This window comes from Parasteatoda tepidariorum, chromosome 5, assembly GCF_982258835.1.
Source record: "Parasteatoda tepidariorum strain Cologne lab strain chromosome 5, Ptep-v5.0, whole genome shotgun sequence".
Classification (NCBI taxonomy): Eukaryota; Metazoa; Arthropoda; class Arachnida; order Araneae; family Theridiidae; genus Parasteatoda; species Parasteatoda tepidariorum.
The window spans coordinates 6,130,637-6,150,895 of NC_141759.1; the positions used below are offsets into that span (position 1 = coordinate 6,130,637).

Here is a 20,259-nt window from a genome sequence, read left to right on the forward strand (position 1 = left end):
AATTTTAAATCAAATCTACAAAAACAAAAATCATACATTAAAGCATAAAGTTACCTACGACTAAGTGTAATTCTAAGAAATTTCCCGAAAAAGTGCTGTAAGTGTGGCATCTCTGTTACAATAAAGTTTGCTACAACTACAAAAAACTTATCCACAATGTGTAGCAACTTGACATCTCTTTTACACTAAAACATAAAGTTTGCGACAACTACCATAATTTATCCACAAAGTGCAGCAATTTTGGAATCTGCAGGATTGCAATTTTTAAAAAAATCAAAACTAAAGAAAGACGCAAGTTTCATATTATTTTATTGCCTAAGTTCTTACTCATATAATAAAGGGTATTACAATATGTCATTGATAAATAATATTAAGGTAATAACATATTAAGTCATATAATATATACTCATATAATAAATATTTGAGTTTTAAGGAAAATAAACAATATAACACTGTCGATTTAAATAAAATGTATAAAATATGACGTCACTCACTGCATCACATTTGGTAGGTGTCATTCAGCATACAAGATGATTTTTTTAATTAATTAATTTATTATTTTTCTAATAATTTGAATTAAGTCTTTGTTTTGCAAAAAGTATTACAAAATAAAACAAGCAAAGTCTAAATCTGTTTAACTGTTTTAAAGCCATTTCAATTGTAAATTATGAAAATTTTATAGAATGCGATAATATTTATCAATCAAAATAAATAACTTCTGCTAAATTTAATTTCAAATACAAATTTATAACTTCATATGCACTGGCTAAACAAATTCGATTTAAGGCTAAACCTTGGCATATTTGTTGCAACCTAAATAAGGATTAAATTTAAAACTATTTTCGCTTAAATTTAATATTAGTATCATATAATGTAATTAAGTATGAAAATAATTAACTTGTACTGACAATTTAGTTCAACATGACGCAGTTTCGAAATTGCAACAATGTTATACAACGCTAAATATATTAGTTAAGCATAGCACCTTTTCTAAGTTACAACAATGTTGAATATCGCAGAATATGTTCAACATAACACCTTTTCAAAGTTTCAACAATGTTGAAACAGTATAGCACGAGACCTTTTCAAAATTGCAACAATGTTTAACAATGCAATGCTCCAACTGCACCCACATCATTAAAATTTTACAGCGATTCAGCTTTATATGAAATACATTAATGGTTGTTACGGTTTAAATAGTTAAAACTACATAAAACGTTTTAAAGTACGCATAGTGCTTCCAGCTAAGTATATGTATCATTTCCTTTTAATTCCATCATCATGCTTTTCGCTTTCTCGAGCCAATCCTCGGGAAGTCCGGAGAAGAAGGCGATGTCCACGTCCCACATATCTTTAGAAAGTTTTCCACCCAAGTTTTTCTGGACTCTTCTGGACACTTTGTCGCAGATCATCTCGCGCAGGGCTTTGATCTTGTTGTCTTCGCAGAACGTGCAGCCATTCGTATCCTCGCAACAGCCGTTCCACATGCAGTGCGCCTGGTGGTGTGGGTTCACTTTGGTGTGCCTGTCAACGCACACATTCCAAATAGAAGTGTTCATCATGTCCTCGAATTTCTCTGAGTAACCAACCAACATGATGGGATCTAGTTTATCGATGTCGTGGATTCCTGATGAATCCTGGCTTAGAGGTTTCACCTGTTAGCAAAGAAATAAAGGAATGTAATTTTTTCCTACTATGTCCATAGGAAGAAAAGGGTACACTTTGGTATTTGTAGACTACAGCAAAAACATCATGAATAAAGCGCAAACAAAGTTACAGAAATGGAGATACTATAGTTTCAATTCTACAAGCAAGAACCTTCCTCATTTGTCTTCAAATGGAGCATCAAATAAACTGTTTGGTCTTTATCCACCGAAGAAGATCCTTGTAGGGCCGAAACTAAAGTATATTCATTTCTGTACTTTTATTTGTGCTTTATTCATGTTGTTTAGTTTTTAAGCATTGATTTGTAATAAGGATGCTGAAATTGAATTATAGAGGAATTTGATGTTGTGAGCAGTTTTGGCTATATCAATAATCAACTAATTTATTACTTGATTAAAAACTTCATTCGCTTCAGAAATACCTAAATAGAAAATAACAGTCGACAAGTTTTAAGCGCTCAAAACCTGGTGCTCATTTTCAAGACTTGCCAGGCGTGAATGAGAAGAAACAGAAGAGATTCTTCGCTCCCTCTTCATAGTACTCGTATGTGGAAATACATTTTGACCTGATTTGCCCCTCCTGGCAACTCTGGTTTCTCTTGTTACCTCTATTTATATTACCTCTTAAGCTTTTTTGATTATTTATTTAACTAGAGGGCTCCGCCCCCTACTCGCTGACGCTCGCCAACCCCCGGAGAATTGCTTCGCAATTCTTGCTTGGTTTGCTTCGCAAAACCAAGAATGCTTTGATTTCATATATTTCAATATTAAACTGAATATTAACTGCTATCATCGAAAAGAATTAATTTTCTTAAATGCAGAATAAGCAGTGTGTCAATATCAATGTCACTTTTTTTCGTTGACTACAGTTCCTTCTATGTCCTATTTGTTCTCTAAATGAGCCAAAATTGTCAGAAATTAACATCAATGTGCAGATATAATCTTAATATGAAACTTGTTTAAAAAAAAATGATAATCACAATAATACAGACTTTGTCCCATGTGGGAGCCCTCTTTTTTGAAATTCTATCGTATAAACGTATGCCACAATAGGGCCTAAAACATGTTTTTTTGTTAAGTCATGAATTAATTCATCCACTTTAGCTTGGAAAATCTTTGTGACGATTATTGAAATGTCATTTACAGTAGTACCTTTAATAAAATGATCTTTTAAAGTTTCAGTAATTTCTGGCCACTGCGGATTACATGTCATCGTAATAAAAAAATCAGGCCTTCCAACCTTCCGACAAATAGCAATTGCATCTTGATACAGTTGTTGCATACTTCGAGGTGACCCAATATACGTAGCTGGTAGTATAACAGCTGTGCCCAACCTTACTCTGTCAGTTTCATTTAAAGAATTCCTTTCAACATGGTCAATTAACCCTTGATAGCATTCAGTGCGCAGGGTTCCTTGATTGTTTCTAATGAAATCTAATCGCTGACTTTCAACCAACAAATAGCAATTTATCACATACTGCTGAGATAATTTTCTAGCATTCAATAACGGGTTAAAAGGACCATTAGGTCGTAAGGCTAACCTATGCCCATAATATTGAATTGGACTTATTTGTTTTCCTTTTTGCGAAGGCATTTGATAAGTCCATCCTAAATCGCCTTTAGGAAAAAGTAAAGGAAAGACCATAGGATCAGCATGTTGAGATCTTTGGTTTATTATACTCGTTTCTCTTATTTCTTGTTTAGGATATACAGTTAAATCGCATACAGGAACAACACCATCTTTGGAAACAATAATGGCAGCTAATTCAGAAGAAGTAGGTTTATTGTATCTTCTTTTATCATCGAATATAAATCTTTGAAATTGTAAAACAAATTCACTATCATGAATAGTTAAATCTCTGAGCATCCGATATTTCTGTGCATATGGATTGACTTCCCTTAATAATTTTTCAATATGCCTTGTCAACTGAAGATTGTCTAAATTCATGCATAGTTTAATAGCCTCCTCAACACTGTCATAAATATATATTTGTCCATTCCTTGGAGCATTGGTTGCTGAATTTAGGGATGTTGTCGCATGGTGATATACTTGTCCTTGAATTTTTATCAACGGTGGACCTCTGCTTTCATCTTGAAGAAATTTAGCACTAAAAGTGGCAAACGCAAATGATGAATTGTATACACGGATATTTTGCCTAAATAATTTTGCTTCTTGCTCATCAGAAAGAAGTAAGTTTTTCAAAAATAAAGGATATTCATGCAGCGGAGGTATATGTATGTTATCATTATGGCAGCAAGAATTAACAGAGCGCCCTTTTGCAGAAGCAAATCTCAAAGCTCCACAATAACTGCATTTTGAAAACATTTTGCCAAGACTATGTTTTGCCACTTTGATAGGTAACAATTTCGATAAATCACCAGCAAACTCATGTTGTTTTGATTTTAAAATAGGTGGATTAGGATTTTGGTCCATATCATTGTCAACATTGCGAAAGCGAATTGGTACAGTGTGCATTCCAACCACATTTTCTGTATTTACAGGTCTGGTTTGATGTGGGCAAATGAAAGTCGATGTTGTTGCGACTGTGTAGCAATTACACACATTCTCTTTTAGCTCAACCTTTGTTAGTTTAACTTTTTTTTTGTTAGTTGAATCATCGTTAGGTTGTATAAGCAAAAGAGCATTATTTTCTTCTATACTATGAAGTTTACGTTTTTCCCGCTTTCGATTAGCTTTCGCATTGAGTTGCGACTTTTTAGTAATGTTAGGTCTTTTCTTTTTAGGCATTACTTGTAAATAAACAAATCGAATTAAGATTTAAAACCTTAAAACCAGATTAAACTTACGAATTAACGTTTTAGAAAACAAATAATCAGATTAATCAATATATCAATACGAAATAAGTTGAGATGTTGTAAAACTGAAGAATGAAATTCTAACTTTTTGTGATTGGTTGCATCTCTGAAAAAGAAAATTCAGACTTGTAAATCGCTTTTTTAAGCTTGCCGTTTTTAGACATGTGATTGGCTGTTGTGAACGGCGGTTATTCTTCATTATTAACTGCAAAATCGTGCTTTAAAACTAAAATAAATAAAAATTTAAAATTATGTAAAAGATTTGAATGCCCTAAATGTCTTCCCTGAAAGATTCTGAATGAATTGATTCCTTAATTTTAGATTTTCATCACGTAGTTAAAAAGTTTTTCAGGGGACAAAATTAACTGCAAAAACTTTTTTTTAGAATAGAGAGATAGTTTTTATTTACTATCAACTAACTGTAAGAATTATGGTTATGTACAATGGTGGGACTCTGGGCGGAGTTTTTCTAACAACGTTTTCGAAGCCACGTGATCTCAAAGTTATAATAAGAGTAACACTCTCGAAATCGTGAAAAAGAAAGACACTGAGTCTATACCTCATAATTATTTCCTTGGGAATCTTTTATAATTAAAAAATTTGTTAGTGAGTTTTATTCACTTTAGAGTTTATTTACTAGAAATTACTTGAAATAATTATGTTTATTGATGTACATATTTTCGTTTGATTGTTTAAATAAAATCATAAAAAGAAAAAGAAATCTAGAATTATTTAGTTTCAACAACGAAGACTTGGTCAACACAATTGAATTTATATGTAGTTATTTCTTTTTTTTATATATACCTGGACTACTTTTCTTTAACCCTTTCGCACCGACTGTCACAAATACGTGCCAGCATAAAACCGTATCAACCAGGGTAAAAAGATAAAACTGGTAATCAAAGTAATTCTCTAGCTGTTTACTTGTGGGCGGAGTTTCAATTGTTTGATTTATTTAATTCACCATTACTTAGTTCAAAATAAAACTATTTAGTTATACTTTGAATTAATATTGATTATATATGTGATTAAACTAACAATATTTAAAGTAAAAGCAAAGTAAGTCTGTCAAATTAACAACGACTACATTTAAGTTACCGTTTTTTATTTAATTATAACTTGATTCTGATTTTATACGAATGCTTTTCTGAATCACCCGTCCCCAAGGGGTTAACTAAAGGTCATTCATTATATAAAATTATGATTTTAAAGACAAACCTACTGCTCTTATAACTGTTTTGAGTTGAAGTAATAGTTCTTTATAACTGTTACGCGAATAGCGTTTATCTAAATTTTCTACAGATTTTTACCACTTTGACCTTGTGACAAGTAAAAAAATAATAATAAATAAAGTAAAATATGGACACAATTACTTAAAGTTTGTAAGCCGCAGCTCATTGTTTACCAAGGTTAATACGTACCTGAAAAAAATTTATAACTCGTATCTATTTTGTAATAAAGAAATGAAAACTTCTGAATGTTAGCTTCCAGTATTGAATTAATTTTTCATATCCGTAGCTGCAAACTTGTGTGATCGTTGAGAAATAATTTCTTAGTAATTCATTCAGCGTATTCATTTCGGCGTACTAAATCTTAAAATTTAAAAAAATACTTTTTAAAACTACCACGACGAATCAATAATTTAAATAAAATATGTAGATCAGATCTATTTCTTCAGATCTATATATTATCTATAACAAAAATACATACCTCTGAACGAAAGCTTGTTGACTGTTGAGGATTTACAGCAATTTTTTATTATATTTTTGCTATTTATATATCTGCTCAAATTCACGTCAGCAGCGTTTGCGTGTGTGTTTTTTGGAGTTTAAAGCTATTTTAAATATTTCTTAATATTTTCAAAATTTTAATTCACTGTGTATATATATATATATATATATATATATATATATATATATATATATATATATATATATATATATATATATATATATATATATATATATATATATATATAAAGTGTATTATATATATATATATATATATATATATATATATATATACGTCATCAGCTCACACGATTATATCCGTCAAAAGAAGTGTTTTCTAATATTGTGTTAAAATAGCCAAAGCGAAATATGTCAATACAATAGTGTAACCCAAAAAATTAGAATGAAAATAGAACATATTAAGTAAAAAATATACGAAATAAAACATGTAAACAAAAAGAAATCTACAAACAAGCAAATATAGAAAAACAAGCAAAAAATAGAAAATAAAATGCTAGATAAATAAAGAATAAAATACAAAATAAAATCTATAAAGCGAGTAGTGACTTTAAAAGAACTTATACCTTCCGGTATCTTTCAAGAATGATTTAAACTATTATTATATAAACAAATAAAATACTTTAAATCATTCTAGGAAGATTCCAGAAAATGTAAATTCATTTGAATTCGCTACTCTCTCTATAGATTACATTTTGTACTTTATTATCTCATTTTTGCCTAATATGTTTTATTTCGTTTATTATTTACTCATATGTTTTACATATGTTCTATTTTCGTTTCAATTTTTTTGGGTGCTCCTCACACTATTGTATTGATATATTTAAATTTGGCTATTTTAATACTGTATTAGATAGCACTCCTTTTTGCGGATATAGTCGTGTGAGCTGATGACATGACTATTTTTTTTATTAATTGATTTTTTGAGACTTTTTAATATTTTTTTAAATAAATTTTTTTAAAGAAAATTTATTTTAGATATTTTAAATAAATATTCTATTTTAATAATTTTTCCTCTTCTCTTTTCATTAATCTTTCTTACATTATTTTCTATGATTTCTATATATTTTGAACTTACTTTATGAGTTCTATATACTTGTGCGCAACGAATAAAGCTTATTATTTTTCTTAAATTTCTCTATTTTTCTCTCTTTTCTTTTCATCCTTTTTTTCCTTATCGTGCTATATATGTGGAGTTCGGAGCTGTTGTTATAGCATTATAGTGTAATAACTGCGAACATTGCGTCATCTACCATCTTGTAATATTAAAGGAAGTTGCATCATCCTCTTGACATTGAGAGGCGCCAGCCAGACCAGAAGGGGAAGTCCCGAAGGGAAACTCCCGAATTTATAATTAACTCTTAACTTTATACCATAGAACAATCTAATTCTTAGTCACATGCATTCCGGAGACCACTGCGCGAAGGCAGCTCTCACGAGTCATGTCAATAACGTTTACTGTTATATCTTTCCATCCTTTTTATTTCTATTAAATTGTTATGTTTGTTAAATTATCGTCATTATTTACTCCTATGCTGCACTATCTCCCACATATATATAAGTAGGTTATATAAAGATTTTATTTATTGCCCTTTGCACTCAAAGCATAGACTTTGGGCAATTCCATGAAAAAGGGGAAAAGCATTTGAAAATTCAAATAAGAATAATGTTGTCATTTTGGATGTTTTCTGAATTAGAAAGGTTTGAAGTTTGATAATTTATAATGATTTTTTTTGAGAATTTAGTTTTTTAGTGTTGGTAGCTCATTGAACATTGGCATTTGTTTGTTCTGATTTGGGTAAAGAACATGGTCAGATTTTGAAAATCAGTAAGTTAACATTATTTTAATTTCAAAATGTTCCAAAGAATAAATATTGTTTATTGCACTTAATAGAAATGTTGTGCAGTGTTAAAATAAGTTTTTGTTGTTAAATTCACTTAATTATATAAATTTCAACTAAACATTAATGCATGTAACGTAAGTTACCAAAAACTAGAAAAAGTTTTTATGTGTAAAAAAGAACAAGTGATACAAAAGTAAGAATAATATTTTTTCTTCCTCAGAGGCTAACACTAAATAAGCAGCAATAGTTTTCTTTTCAAATATTACTTATTTATTGTTTTGTGCCCCATTCAATATGTGTAACGTAAGTTACTGACATGCTTGCAATGTAAGTTGCCAATGTGAAATGAGTTTATTCCTCTTGAAAATTGGCATACAAACTAAATAAGATGTATCCAGTTACAATACTTAAAGTTTAAATAAATTATCACTGCCTTAAGATATTAATTTTAATGAAACTCTTGCTTTTAGTTATTAATTTGGGTGTTGGCATTCATACGTTTTCAAAATTGAACGAAATCTTTCGACAGGCACCGGGAGTTAAGGATGTAGTTATAATTAGAGATGCTAATGGTAGCAAAAAAAAGTACAAAAAAGTAAGAATGCAAAACTGGAAAAACTAAATTCTTTGAGCTCCGTCCAAAGCATGTCTTGCTTAGTAGCAAACTTCCAGGCAATGTTTGTCTTTGTAAGAATCATGAAAAGTTCGGATTGACTAAGGAAGCCTTCAACAAAATTTATAATGTTCCATCTTTCGAAATTCTTTGGAAATTTATTTTATATTTAGAAAAAACAGCTGAGTGTGAGTCCCTAGAACAGATGAGTGGAGTGTCTAATCTATTCTCAAAATCTCCACAGATTAAAAACATTAAGCAGATCCACAATTTAAGAGTACAAGAAGGCATACCAGAAGAGTTTTTTTTAGTGAAAGATGCTGAAAAAGAAAATGATGAATCCAAGATAAATGTTGGGGGTTGATATATGGTTAGATAGGAGGACATGTTATATCCTGGTGTGGTAATGTCTGCTGCAGAGCAAGAATTTAAAGTCAATGTAATGGCTGCTGTGGGAATCTATTGTAAATGGCCAGAAAAAAGGGATGAAATATTCTACCAGAAAGAAAGCATGGTGAAAAGAATTGAGCCTCCTGTACTAGTTAATAACAGAGGACTTAATAAGTTTGCAGTTATGTGTGAGTCAAAAGTATCTGAATTTACTTCATGTACACTTTTTCTCCCCTGCACTATACTGTTTAAACAACTTAATTTGCATTTGTACATTATTTGATAAAAGTTTGATACAAAGTGAATTTCGTAACGTAAGTTACTGTAACGTAAGTTACCCACTTAAAAAATTTTATTTAATTTAACTTTTGAAATAAAATCTTAAATCTAGGCATAAGAAATATTTAAACATGTCAGAAAAATGATACATATAATCTTAATCATGAAACTTTTGTATAAGAACAGAATTTTGCCTTCAAGCATATTGCAAATTTATGCCATTCCTTTTTCGGTAACGTAAGTTACCACACTAATTTTAGACTTTCACACTGTTTAAATTGAAAAATAATAATTATTTTAATTAGGTTCCTTTTGGTTTTGATTGTAATTTTAAGAAATCACTTTATTTTAATATGTGTATTCGTATTATTTTTTGCTTTTAAGTTCTCAATGCAATAAAGTTTATGTGAATGTAACGTAAGTTACCGTGGAATAGCCCCTTTGCTTTATACATTTAGTAAATTATAGGGGAAAATATACGAACCCTCTGTCCTAGTGAAGCCATCTTATCAGCCACCATTTGGAAGAAATTCAAATGATCCAAATAGTCAGAAAACGCTTCCAAAATCTTTAACTCGTCAAGTTGTCGCACATATTCACCATTCTCTCCGTTGCTGAGCTCCTTGCAGGCACCCAGAACAGTGGCTACCCAGAGGGCGGTGTTCATTGTCCACTGTTGAACGCCACTCCTGCGCTTCTTGAAGGTTGTAGGATCGTCATAAAGGGCGGCATCATTCTCCAGGCTCGATTGTAGGATGTCATTGTTGAATTCGCAACTCCATGTCTTTTCCTTCACCTCCTTTTCGAAGTGTTGCCAAAACTGTGGATCGTGGAACACATTCCATGAGAGCAACGAAAGATGACTCATTTTATCACCTGCAAAGATACAACGAGTGTAGACTAGCATTTATTTATCTTGAAACTTTTATTCACGTCACACTACAGCTGCAGAGCTGGCGACAGTCTGCAAAAACATCCTTGAGGATGATTCGGAGACAACATCCATACGTCACACCCCGTTTTATAGGGAGGATACTATATCATCAAATAGTAGTCGCATATATGCTACTATGAAATAGTATTATAACATCAACACTTTGTTAGGAGCAAAAATTATCGCGATAACGCACAAAAACAATCTAAGGTGGCCAGGGTATAGGCGACACTTCCTAGAAGAGAGAAAGCCTCAGCACGGATCAATTCAGTAGTCTGACAAAGAGAACATAAACTGCGCAGTGGAAGAAATACGAAAGATGTCATTACATTGGGACTACTACAGGATCAGGTTTCTTGTTTGTGGTAACCCGCATTGAGGTCTTCTGTCCTTTAGGAGGTATTGTCTTAACCCCTTGGCTTACGCCGCCGGTGGCAGCTTTCAAGTCCGTTCTTACCAGGGTTGGCAAGATTTTGCGGCAGGTGGAAAAAACCATGGTAAATACCGGTAAAAACTGTCCTGGCAAAAACAGGTTTTTGCCAAGCAAAGTGGCAAAAAGTGGAAAAAACCTATATTTTCCAACATGAGAGGACAAAAACACATTTTTGATATAAAATTATTCCTAAAATATAAATATATACTATAAATATATCTAATTAACAGAAATTAACAAAATTATTATTCCATAATTAAATCATAACATAATGTATTAATATATCATTTTAGTATGATCGGAAAATTAGTGATTATTCTCTTTTTCCAGTGAAATGAGCTTATTTTAATTTAATATAACTATAATTTAAAGAATAAAATATCTGTCAACATGTGTAGCTAATTAAAGTATACAAGTATCAATGCAATTTTTTTAAATTTGGGGAAATTCAATTCTTTATTCATCATCATAATACAATTTGTGCTGTCTCAACTGTGTGGTTTTGTTTGCATTTTGAAGTAATATAGAGAAATGAGGTATTTATCAAAATCTATCTAATAAAACATCCATTTTAGCTTTCTTATGTCTATCTTTAAATATAGTGTAAGAGTGATATAACGTAAAATAATACATACCAAAAGTTGTTATGAAGAAGTAAGAAAAAATAAAATTTGTAAAAAACATTTATTTAAGGATCCTAAAAGAGGTCAAAAACTTTCAATCTTTTAACAATTATTAACCTCATACTAATTATTAATATTTTTAAAATAATTTTTCATGTAATGTAACAAAATTATTATTCCTTATGATTGATTTAAATTTGTTTCATGTATTTTGTAATAATATTTAATCAGCAATTTAGAAAATTTGATTTTTGCCAGTTTTTGCCGGTTTTTGCCACTGGCCTGGCAAAAACTCCAACCCTGGTTCTTACATTATCGGCTGTAAGAAAGGCAGAGCAGTTGTGGCTTTTTCGTTCTGTCAATAGGTGGCATGATATATTACAAATCGTGAGAAAACTGGAAAAAAAATCAATCGTTTCAATGGCATTTAAGGCTGTTTATCAAAGGCTCCATCGTCACATAAAATCATATTTTTTTGCGAACAATATGTTATTTTTATAACTGCTGTGACTTTTCAATAGTTACTCATGACTGCTAGAGCCCCTGAATTAGACAGGCCGACTTATCATTTATTGTTGGAGCAAAGAGCTATCATAAGCACAGCGAATAAATATTTTCAAGTGGTAGTTTATTAATTGTAATTCTTGGTTTCATAAGTTCAATTTAGTAGATTTTAATCCACCACTATTTCGAAACAATGCGTAGGCTTATATAATTCACCACTTTAAAGTACTTATCACATGCTTTACATTCTTAAGAGCAAGCAAATATTGTCAACTATTTTAAAAATTTACTTTGTAGTTATTTACCGTTTTTTAAATTATTTTGGCGTGTCCGCAGCAGTTGGCATCTCTGTAATAACATAACGAATACTAAAATAACGTTAACTTGAGAACTTGTTTGCTCCAATATTGCTTGATAGGTCAACTCTGGTAGTATAGGAGCCTTAATGACTGCTAAGAGACAAGTTTAGCCTATCAAAAGTCGCTGTCAATGAATATTCTAAAAAATGGTGCAAAATGTCAATTTGACGAAAGGCCACAGTTTTTGTGTAAATAAAAAGCCCCTGCGCTCTAATTTTTTAATATTTAAAAACTTACTCCAATGCTGCATTATCCGGACTCATAAAAATTTTCAAAAACTGAAAATAAGGCAGTGATTTTGATAGTTTTCATTTTGATGGAAAAATGACGCACAAATGGGCGATATATAAAAAAAATGCTTAATAATTTTTAAAATATTTAAGTTATCCGTTCGCTCTAAATCCCAGATAAAGATTATATATATATAGTTTTAAATCATCGCATTGCTCCAAGTGTAAGGGACGTAAATTGTGGCTTTTTTATTTTTCTTGGCGACAGAGCTTCGATGAACCATGTTTAACTATTATTGAGAAAAATTAGTCAGTTAGTTGATTAATAAACATTTGTGGTCATAAATAATTTAATTTTTAGCAAAAATGGTGCGAAAAGAATGTTTACACGCCCAAACTTTTTTTTGTAGGATTCTTTTTTCCTCCTTCTAATTATAGAAAACTGTAGTTTCTAGACGTGGATAATTTGTGTATAACAGAGAATAAAAAAAAATAATGAAACTATTAAACGATGTATAAAATTAGTATATACAATAAAGAAAAGTAATATCACTTTCACATAATTAAAATTATTGACAAATCATTTAAGAAACCAAGAAAATTAAGATATAAATATGACAAAATTTACCGAGAAATTTTGAGTGATAAATAATAGAAATATTTCATTCCCCTCCCTATGCTATAAACCAATGATAAGAGAGAACTTCTTCCATGTTCAAGAAACTTCAAAATGATTTTTTTAATGCAAATAAAAATTAAATAAAAATAATATCCTCCCGATATCCACGAGCAGTCGCCGCAGCAAATAATTATAACTAAAACCATAAAAATTAACATAATGGAACCATGTAAAGTGAATATAAAATGGATTAAAAATATAGAAATATATAATTATGCATAGTATAAATAATATTGGTTCGTTAAATTTAAATCGATTGGTTTTTTTTAAAAATTTTTTTAAAAGAACACATTGATTTCAAAATGTATAAAGATATTTAATATGACATTATTTGAATTTTTTATTGATTTTCGTGGCTATAAAATTTATCGAATGCTATTTCTGTGTTAATAAGTTTTAAGTCTGCAAGTGATGTAGTGTGGGTATCTCGACCCTGATTGGTTGTTGAAAAGTGGCATTTGTTTGTTCTTTCCGTTCCATTTCGAGTAAGCCAAACTCGTCAAGTATCGATTCTCTTAAGTGACACATTCTAAATTCTTTCACTAAAATTCTTTCTCAAAAATTTCAATTCTTTCAATATATATTTACACACAGACTTTATTCGAAGGCAGGCACGAAGCAATATGGAACACGAGCAAACTAATTCTGCATCGTAGTTGCCAGGTACACAAAACAAAAATATATCACGGTTGAAATAAAATACGTAAACAAATAATAAATCTAAGTTAAGTAGACGAGAAAGAATTATATTTCAACTCATTCGGTGTGGGACACTGCTCTGTATTTAACTTATAGTTTATTAATATTCTAACTTATGTTGAGAAACTTAGCTCATCTTTAATACGCCATTATGTTGATAAAGATGAGCTGGCGCTAACGTCATAGGTCACGTGTGTGGGTATGGGAGGTCTTCTTCTTGAAGTGTAAGTACCCAATTGGCAAAATGGCAATTGTAAGTTATGTGTAATAAATCATAGAGCCTTTGAAATAGAATTTTAAAAATTTTATAATTCATTTGCATTTTTAAACAATGCAAACTCAGAACAAAGTAAAAGTTTTTTTTCTTCTTACACACAAACAGAAAGTAATTATTGTAAATGATTTTTTTTTTCGAAATAAAAGAGAGAGGGAGGGAGAGAGAGAAACATGATACTAATGAAAGTACAACATTATCTTCGAAACCACTTTCAATTTTGACATTGCGCATCTTTTTCTGAATATTATAGTGCAAATAACAATTAAGAGTAAGTTATCTTAATATGGTATCAAAACGTGAAAAAAAATTCAGATCGCTTTTTCTTGTAGAGGGACATTTCTTAAACAACTGGGTCAACTTAAGTTATTTGATATAGAAATGTTTGCCAATTATTAAGCTAAGATAAAAGGCAATATTTCTTTTCATGCAGCAATATAGTTTCTAATGTATTGTTACGATTTATTTTAAATAATATTTCGATTTTATTTATATTTTAAAAAATAGCTAGATATACACTAAAATTCCATAGGTATATTTAAAAATTATATACCATCCGATTTAAATAAAAACAAAAATCTGATTTAAACCAAATAAACCAGATTTTTATTATTTTCTAAAAAAAAAATAATAATGAAACGCAATATCTGTTTGTCTATATTTTAATGCATCCATATTATATATTCAGTTATGTGTATAAAAATGTAGTTTCAAATCGTTCACAGAAATTAGGAACGTTTTAAATTACGATTATATTTAACTACCACTATATGCCCGCATTTTGTGGGAGATTTTATTTTCATATTTAAAGTGGTAGTAAATATATACTATTTTTTCTTTTATAAATTTAATTTTTAAATGATTTTGATCACCACTATTCTTACAAAAATTAAGCTTATATATTAATATGCGTTACTATCATGGTTGTCAACTTAATTTTTTTCAAATGCAACGTATTTGTTTGCTTAAAATTGAAGTTTTAATTCCATTTTAATACCACTGGGAAAAATGATAATGAAAGGGATTAAAAGTTGGCACGTCTGCCTATTGCTATATAATCTTCTAATTCCTTCATAGTTTTCTACCTATTCCTATATAAAATCGAGATCAAAGTTCTTGCCGGGAAAGGTCACCTATTTCTCCATCGGAAGGTGAGAATAATGAAGGGAGGAAGCAGGGGGCAGTGCAAAGGACAAAGCAAGGCGAAAATACATGATATTCAACTTTTATGGAACTTAAATACTATACAGTTTTCATGTTTAAAGTGGAGAAAATAAATTATTTTTTATCTTTTCATTTCTTAGATTTACTAATTTAAATTAAAATTATTTTAATAACTACTACAATTAAATATTTATATAAATCCCGTGATATTTATGTTTTGGTATGTTAAATGTCTGCCACAGTAAATACGCTAAAATGATAGTTTAACTGTACTTTCCAATCACTTGTTTTTTGTTTTATAACAATAAACAAATCTTATATGAAATGGATCAAGTGATCAGAACCTACCATATTTCAATAATAGTCTTTGAGTTAACATATTAAATAACACAAATATTGAGTCCTGACAGTGATATTTAAACATTTTCAGCATGCTAAAGTTCTTAAAAGTATCGCTGACGAAAATTCAATTTCAATTTTAAAAAAAAAATATTTAAATAAAATAAAGCGGGTTTTTATAAAATTTTCATTTAAAAAATCCCGAAGTTTGCATATACAAACAAAATTTCAGTAAAGCTTTATTGCATATATTCAGTGTATAATAATGCAGCATTAATTTATATTTTCTCAAATGATATTATTTGATTTTCCATTAATTGCAACTTGTTTATCGTTTTTGCGCAGTTAAAAAAAATTACGATATTATGAAAGCACAATATTTATATAATGCTTTCATAATATCGTAAGTTATTATGAAATTATCTACTGTCTTACTATCTGTTAATATTCTATCACAATATAATATACGTACATTTCCTCAAATAATTATTTAAAATTCATTTTTTCTGTTTTATTTTTCGTGTTATAACAGTGAAGAAATTAAATGATGTAAATCGAATTTTTAAATGGCACCATATATCATCGGATATTTCAGAAATAAATATCCGAATCAATGTATTAAATAACGCCAATTCTTTTCTTTTTTTGTGACATTAATTTGACCCCGGTGGATTAGGGAGAGAGAGAGAGAGGAGGTGGAGGGTGGGTATAAGAAGATAAGAAGGGAAAACTCCCTTTCTCAGTTTTGTGACGTAAAATAAGGGAAATAACCGTTGTGAAGCTCACAAACAATAAGGATGTTGATGACGTCAAACGTTTATTTATTTTTATGGATATATTTATTGTGATATTTTATAAACATTTCTGAGGTAAGTTAAATAAAAGAATGAAATTTTTTTTCATTTTTTAAGCAGAGGCTAATATTATCAAGCGTTTAAGAAAATACTATTTATAAGAATCGAAAAATATAAATTTCTTTTTCTTTTAATATTTTTATTATTATTATTGGAAAATTTGATAATAATCCAGTTTTATATCATCAAAAATATTCTTTAAATAAAGGCATTGAATTATTTGAAACCTTCAGCAAAATATATCTTTGATTGAAAAAAGATACATTTTTAATAGATTTAATATTTTTTATCCCATGACTGCGATTTCCCATATTCAATCTTAAATAAAAACAATTTTATTTACGTATTTTGCTTCTTTTAATTTCACGAAATAAATAAAATAAAATAATTATACTCTGTTAATTGTAAAAAATGTTTTACTTTACCTTGCTATAATCTTGCATATTTTTATAACAATTCTGTGATATCTGCTTTTATACTTTATTTATTTAAATATCCGATTAAAAAATGCTTAATTTTGAAAAATATGTTAAAGAAATATATTCAAATAACATTTTAGAAAGATAAGATTTGAGAGAAGTGCATTTTTTCTAAGATTACTCAATTTGTTAATTTTTATTGATTAGAACAAAATAATGTGTTATATTTTAATAAAATAATTTTAATTAAAATATTGTTCAGTTTAACTTATGGTATAAATAATTCAAACGCAATTTCTATTTTTAATTTTTATAGTTGTGTTCGTAAAAGTAAAATCATGAAATCATTATTAACTACAATCATGAGTATTTAAAATCACTATTAAAATGTTTCTTTAATTTAGATAATTTGAAAGTAAATTAATGCTTACCCAGTTTGTATTATTTTTACCTGCAGTAGGAAAGCTTATTTCTTAATAATTAATTCTTATTTTAGTAAATTTATAATATTAATATTTATCTAATTAATATATATTATATAATAATATATTGTATATATAATAATAATATATTATATAATAATAATTAGATATAGTAGTACATAATAAAATTAATGTATTAAAATAATTTTAAATACTGCAATACAAAAAATTCAAAGATTCTAATATATACAATATACATTAAAAGTCACATATGTTTTTTCAAATCTTGGTGAAAATTAAAAATTTTCTACTTACTTAATATTTTTTCACAACAACCAGAAATTTTTTGTAAAAGATGTTACAGGCTCTAGATACTTCAGAATACTCATAAATAGAATTCTTTAAGACTTATCTATTAAAATAAAGTTTTAGTACAACAAAAAATAAATTAGCAAAATTAGAAATATTCTCTTTTCAAAATTAGGAATATTAAAAAATATCAACTTTATAGTTGGTAAAAAAAATTAGTTTTGATTTAACACTTATAAAAATGTGTTTTTAAGAGAATCGTCAAATTCATTTTTAAATAACATCTCAAGATAGCTAGCTTTAAAATTTATTTTTATTCTTTTACTTAAAGCCTTACTTTCTAATACTTAAGCTTTTTTGCTCTGCAAAAAATAATCACATTTAGGAAGAAAGGCAAATAAAATGATTTATTTTCCAAAAAAATTTAAATTTCCTTACAGTTTAAGTCTTTATATTTGATTCGATCAATTTACATAAGCATACTTTATTTTTTATCTAATAAAATACGAAATCTAAGTGAAAATATATAAGTATAATTTTCTTTTTATATTTTCTAACATTATGTGAAGTCTTTAAATAATTTTTTTTCCGTTTTAGATAATAATGTACGTAATTTTATAGAAAAAAAAAGAAGATAATTTTACCTTTTTGGTAGAATCATTCACATAGTAAGATCCCTCTAGAATACGATGTCGCAGCGACTTGTTCTATTTATTGTAAAGTGGCTCTCCCGCCAGCCAATCAGATTTGAAGTTTTAACAACCCTTAAAATCACGATGTTCAGTGCATATATCTTTAGTAACATCAACCTGGGATTATCCCCTTGTATTCATGCAAGATTATAATCTAATCATGCTAATTCTTGACCAAATAATGCGATGATACATAACTTATCAATTAACGCATCTTGCACACGTTTTCAGAAAGCGAAAGGTTAGGACATCAATTTTGTTATTTTTTTTACAATATCGCAGGCGTTATGAGTAGATTACTTAATATTTTTTTAAAATTTTTATTTTTACTTTCAATTTTTTTATTTTTTTTTATTTAGGTGATTTCGAATAAATGAAATGCTTTTATTAAAACTTAATAAGCATGTTTTAATAAAAGTCTAAAAAATAATAAATCTTTTGTTAAATGTGTGCAATATTTTATATTGAACTTACATTCTTATTATTAATACTACAATAAACCTGCTCTTATTTAAGTATTATCAGAGAATTCAATTGTTTCGAATTATTTTATTCAGTTGTAATGAAATTATGCAGAAATTTTTGAAGCAATCATAATTTTTTTAAACCATTTTAGATTTTAAACACTAAAGCATTCGTATTTATGACTTTATATGCAATCATGTTAATTCTTGACCAAAAAATTCGATGATAAATAACTTATTAATTAACGCATCTTGCATGCGCTTTCACTAAGTAAAAGTTAGGACATCATTTTGTTATTTTTGTTACAATATCACATGCGTTATGAGGAGATTATTGAATTTTTCTCAACCGTTATTAATTTTTATTTTTAATTTAATATATTGCTATTTTTTTATTTAAGTAATTTGAATAAATGAAATGCTTTTATTAAAATATTTATGCATGTTTTAATACAAATCCGAAAAATAATAAGCCTTTTGTTAAATATATGCAATATGTTATATTAAACTTATGCTAATTTATTGCTAAAACCCCGTCCCGCCCCCAAAGGGGGCATCCGGGTATTATATTAAACTTATATTCTAATTATTAATACTACAATAAACCTGCTCTTACTTAGGTATTTTCAGAGAATTTAACTGTTTCGAATTATTTAATTCTGTCGCAGTGAAATAATGCAGACATTTTTGAAGCAATCCTTTTTTTTAAAACATTTTAGAATTAAAACACTAAAGCATTCGTATATATGCAATCATGTTAATTCTTGACCAAAAAAATGGGATAAGTAACTTATTAATTAGCGCATTTTGTATGCGCTTTCATTAAGGGAAGGTTATATACATCAATTTATTATTTTCGTTACAATATCACATGCGTTATGAGGAGATTATTGAATTTTTCTCAACCGTTATTAATTTTTCCTTATAGTTTAATATTTTGCTATTTTTTTTATTTAAGTAATTTGAATAAATGAAATGCTTTTATTAAAATATATATGCATGTTTTAATACAAATCCGAAAAATAATAAGCCTTTTGTTAAATATATGCAATATGTTATATTAAACTTATGCTAATTTATTGCTAAAACCCCGTCCCGCCCCCAAAGGGGGCATCCGGGTATTATATTAAACTTATATTCTAATTATTAATACTACAATAAACCTGCTCTTACTTAGGTATTTTCAGAGAATTCAACTGTTTCGAATTATTTAATTCTGTCGCAGTGAAATAATGCAGACATTTTTGAAGCAATCCTTTTTTTTAAAACATTTTAGAATTAAAACACTAAAGCATTCGTATATATGCAATCATGTTAATTCTTGACCAAAAAAATGGGATAAGTAACTTATTAATTAGCGCATTTTGTATGCGCTTTCATTAAGGGAAGGTTATATACATCAATTTATTATTTTCGTTACAATATCACATGCGTTATGAGGAGATTATTGAATTTTTCTCAACCGTTATTAATTTTTCCTTATAGTTTAATATTTTGCTATTTTTT

General features: G+C 28.5%; 1 protein-coding gene across 2 annotated transcripts; it reads right to left on the reverse strand.

Moving 5' to 3' along the window:
- Nucleotides 1–292: 292 nt before the first annotated feature.
- Nucleotides 293–18,377, reverse strand: LOC107449832 (uncharacterized). Of its 2 annotated transcripts, XM_087163274.1 has the most exons (4): nt 18,242–18,285; nt 17,604–17,700; nt 9,840–10,231; nt 293–1,655 (listed from the first exon to the last, which is right to left on the reverse strand). In XM_087163274.1, exons 3-4 carry the CDS (start codon nt 10,221–10,223, stop codon nt 1,245–1,247), a joined length of 795 nt encoding a protein of 264 aa, XP_087019400.1. In that variant the 5' UTR covers nt 10,224–10,231; nt 17,604–17,700; nt 18,242–18,285; the 3' UTR covers nt 293–1,244. The 2 variants fall into 2 exon arrangements, with proteins under 2 accessions (XP_087019400.1, XP_087019399.1); XM_087163273.1 differs by lacking the exon at nt 17,604–17,700 and having other exon boundaries at nt 18,242–18,377.
- Between the last annotated feature and the right edge of the window lie 1,882 nt (nt 18,378–20,259).

Coding starts and splice junctions, on each gene's coding strand:
- LOC107449832 (XM_087163273.1), bottom strand. CDS start 10,223: ATGAGTCATCTTTCGTTGCTCTCATGGAATGTGTTCCACGATCCACAG. Junction 1,656..9,839: donor TGGCTTCACTAGGACAGAGG/GTTCGTATATTT, acceptor CTTTGCTAACAG/GTGAAACCTCTAAGCCAGGA.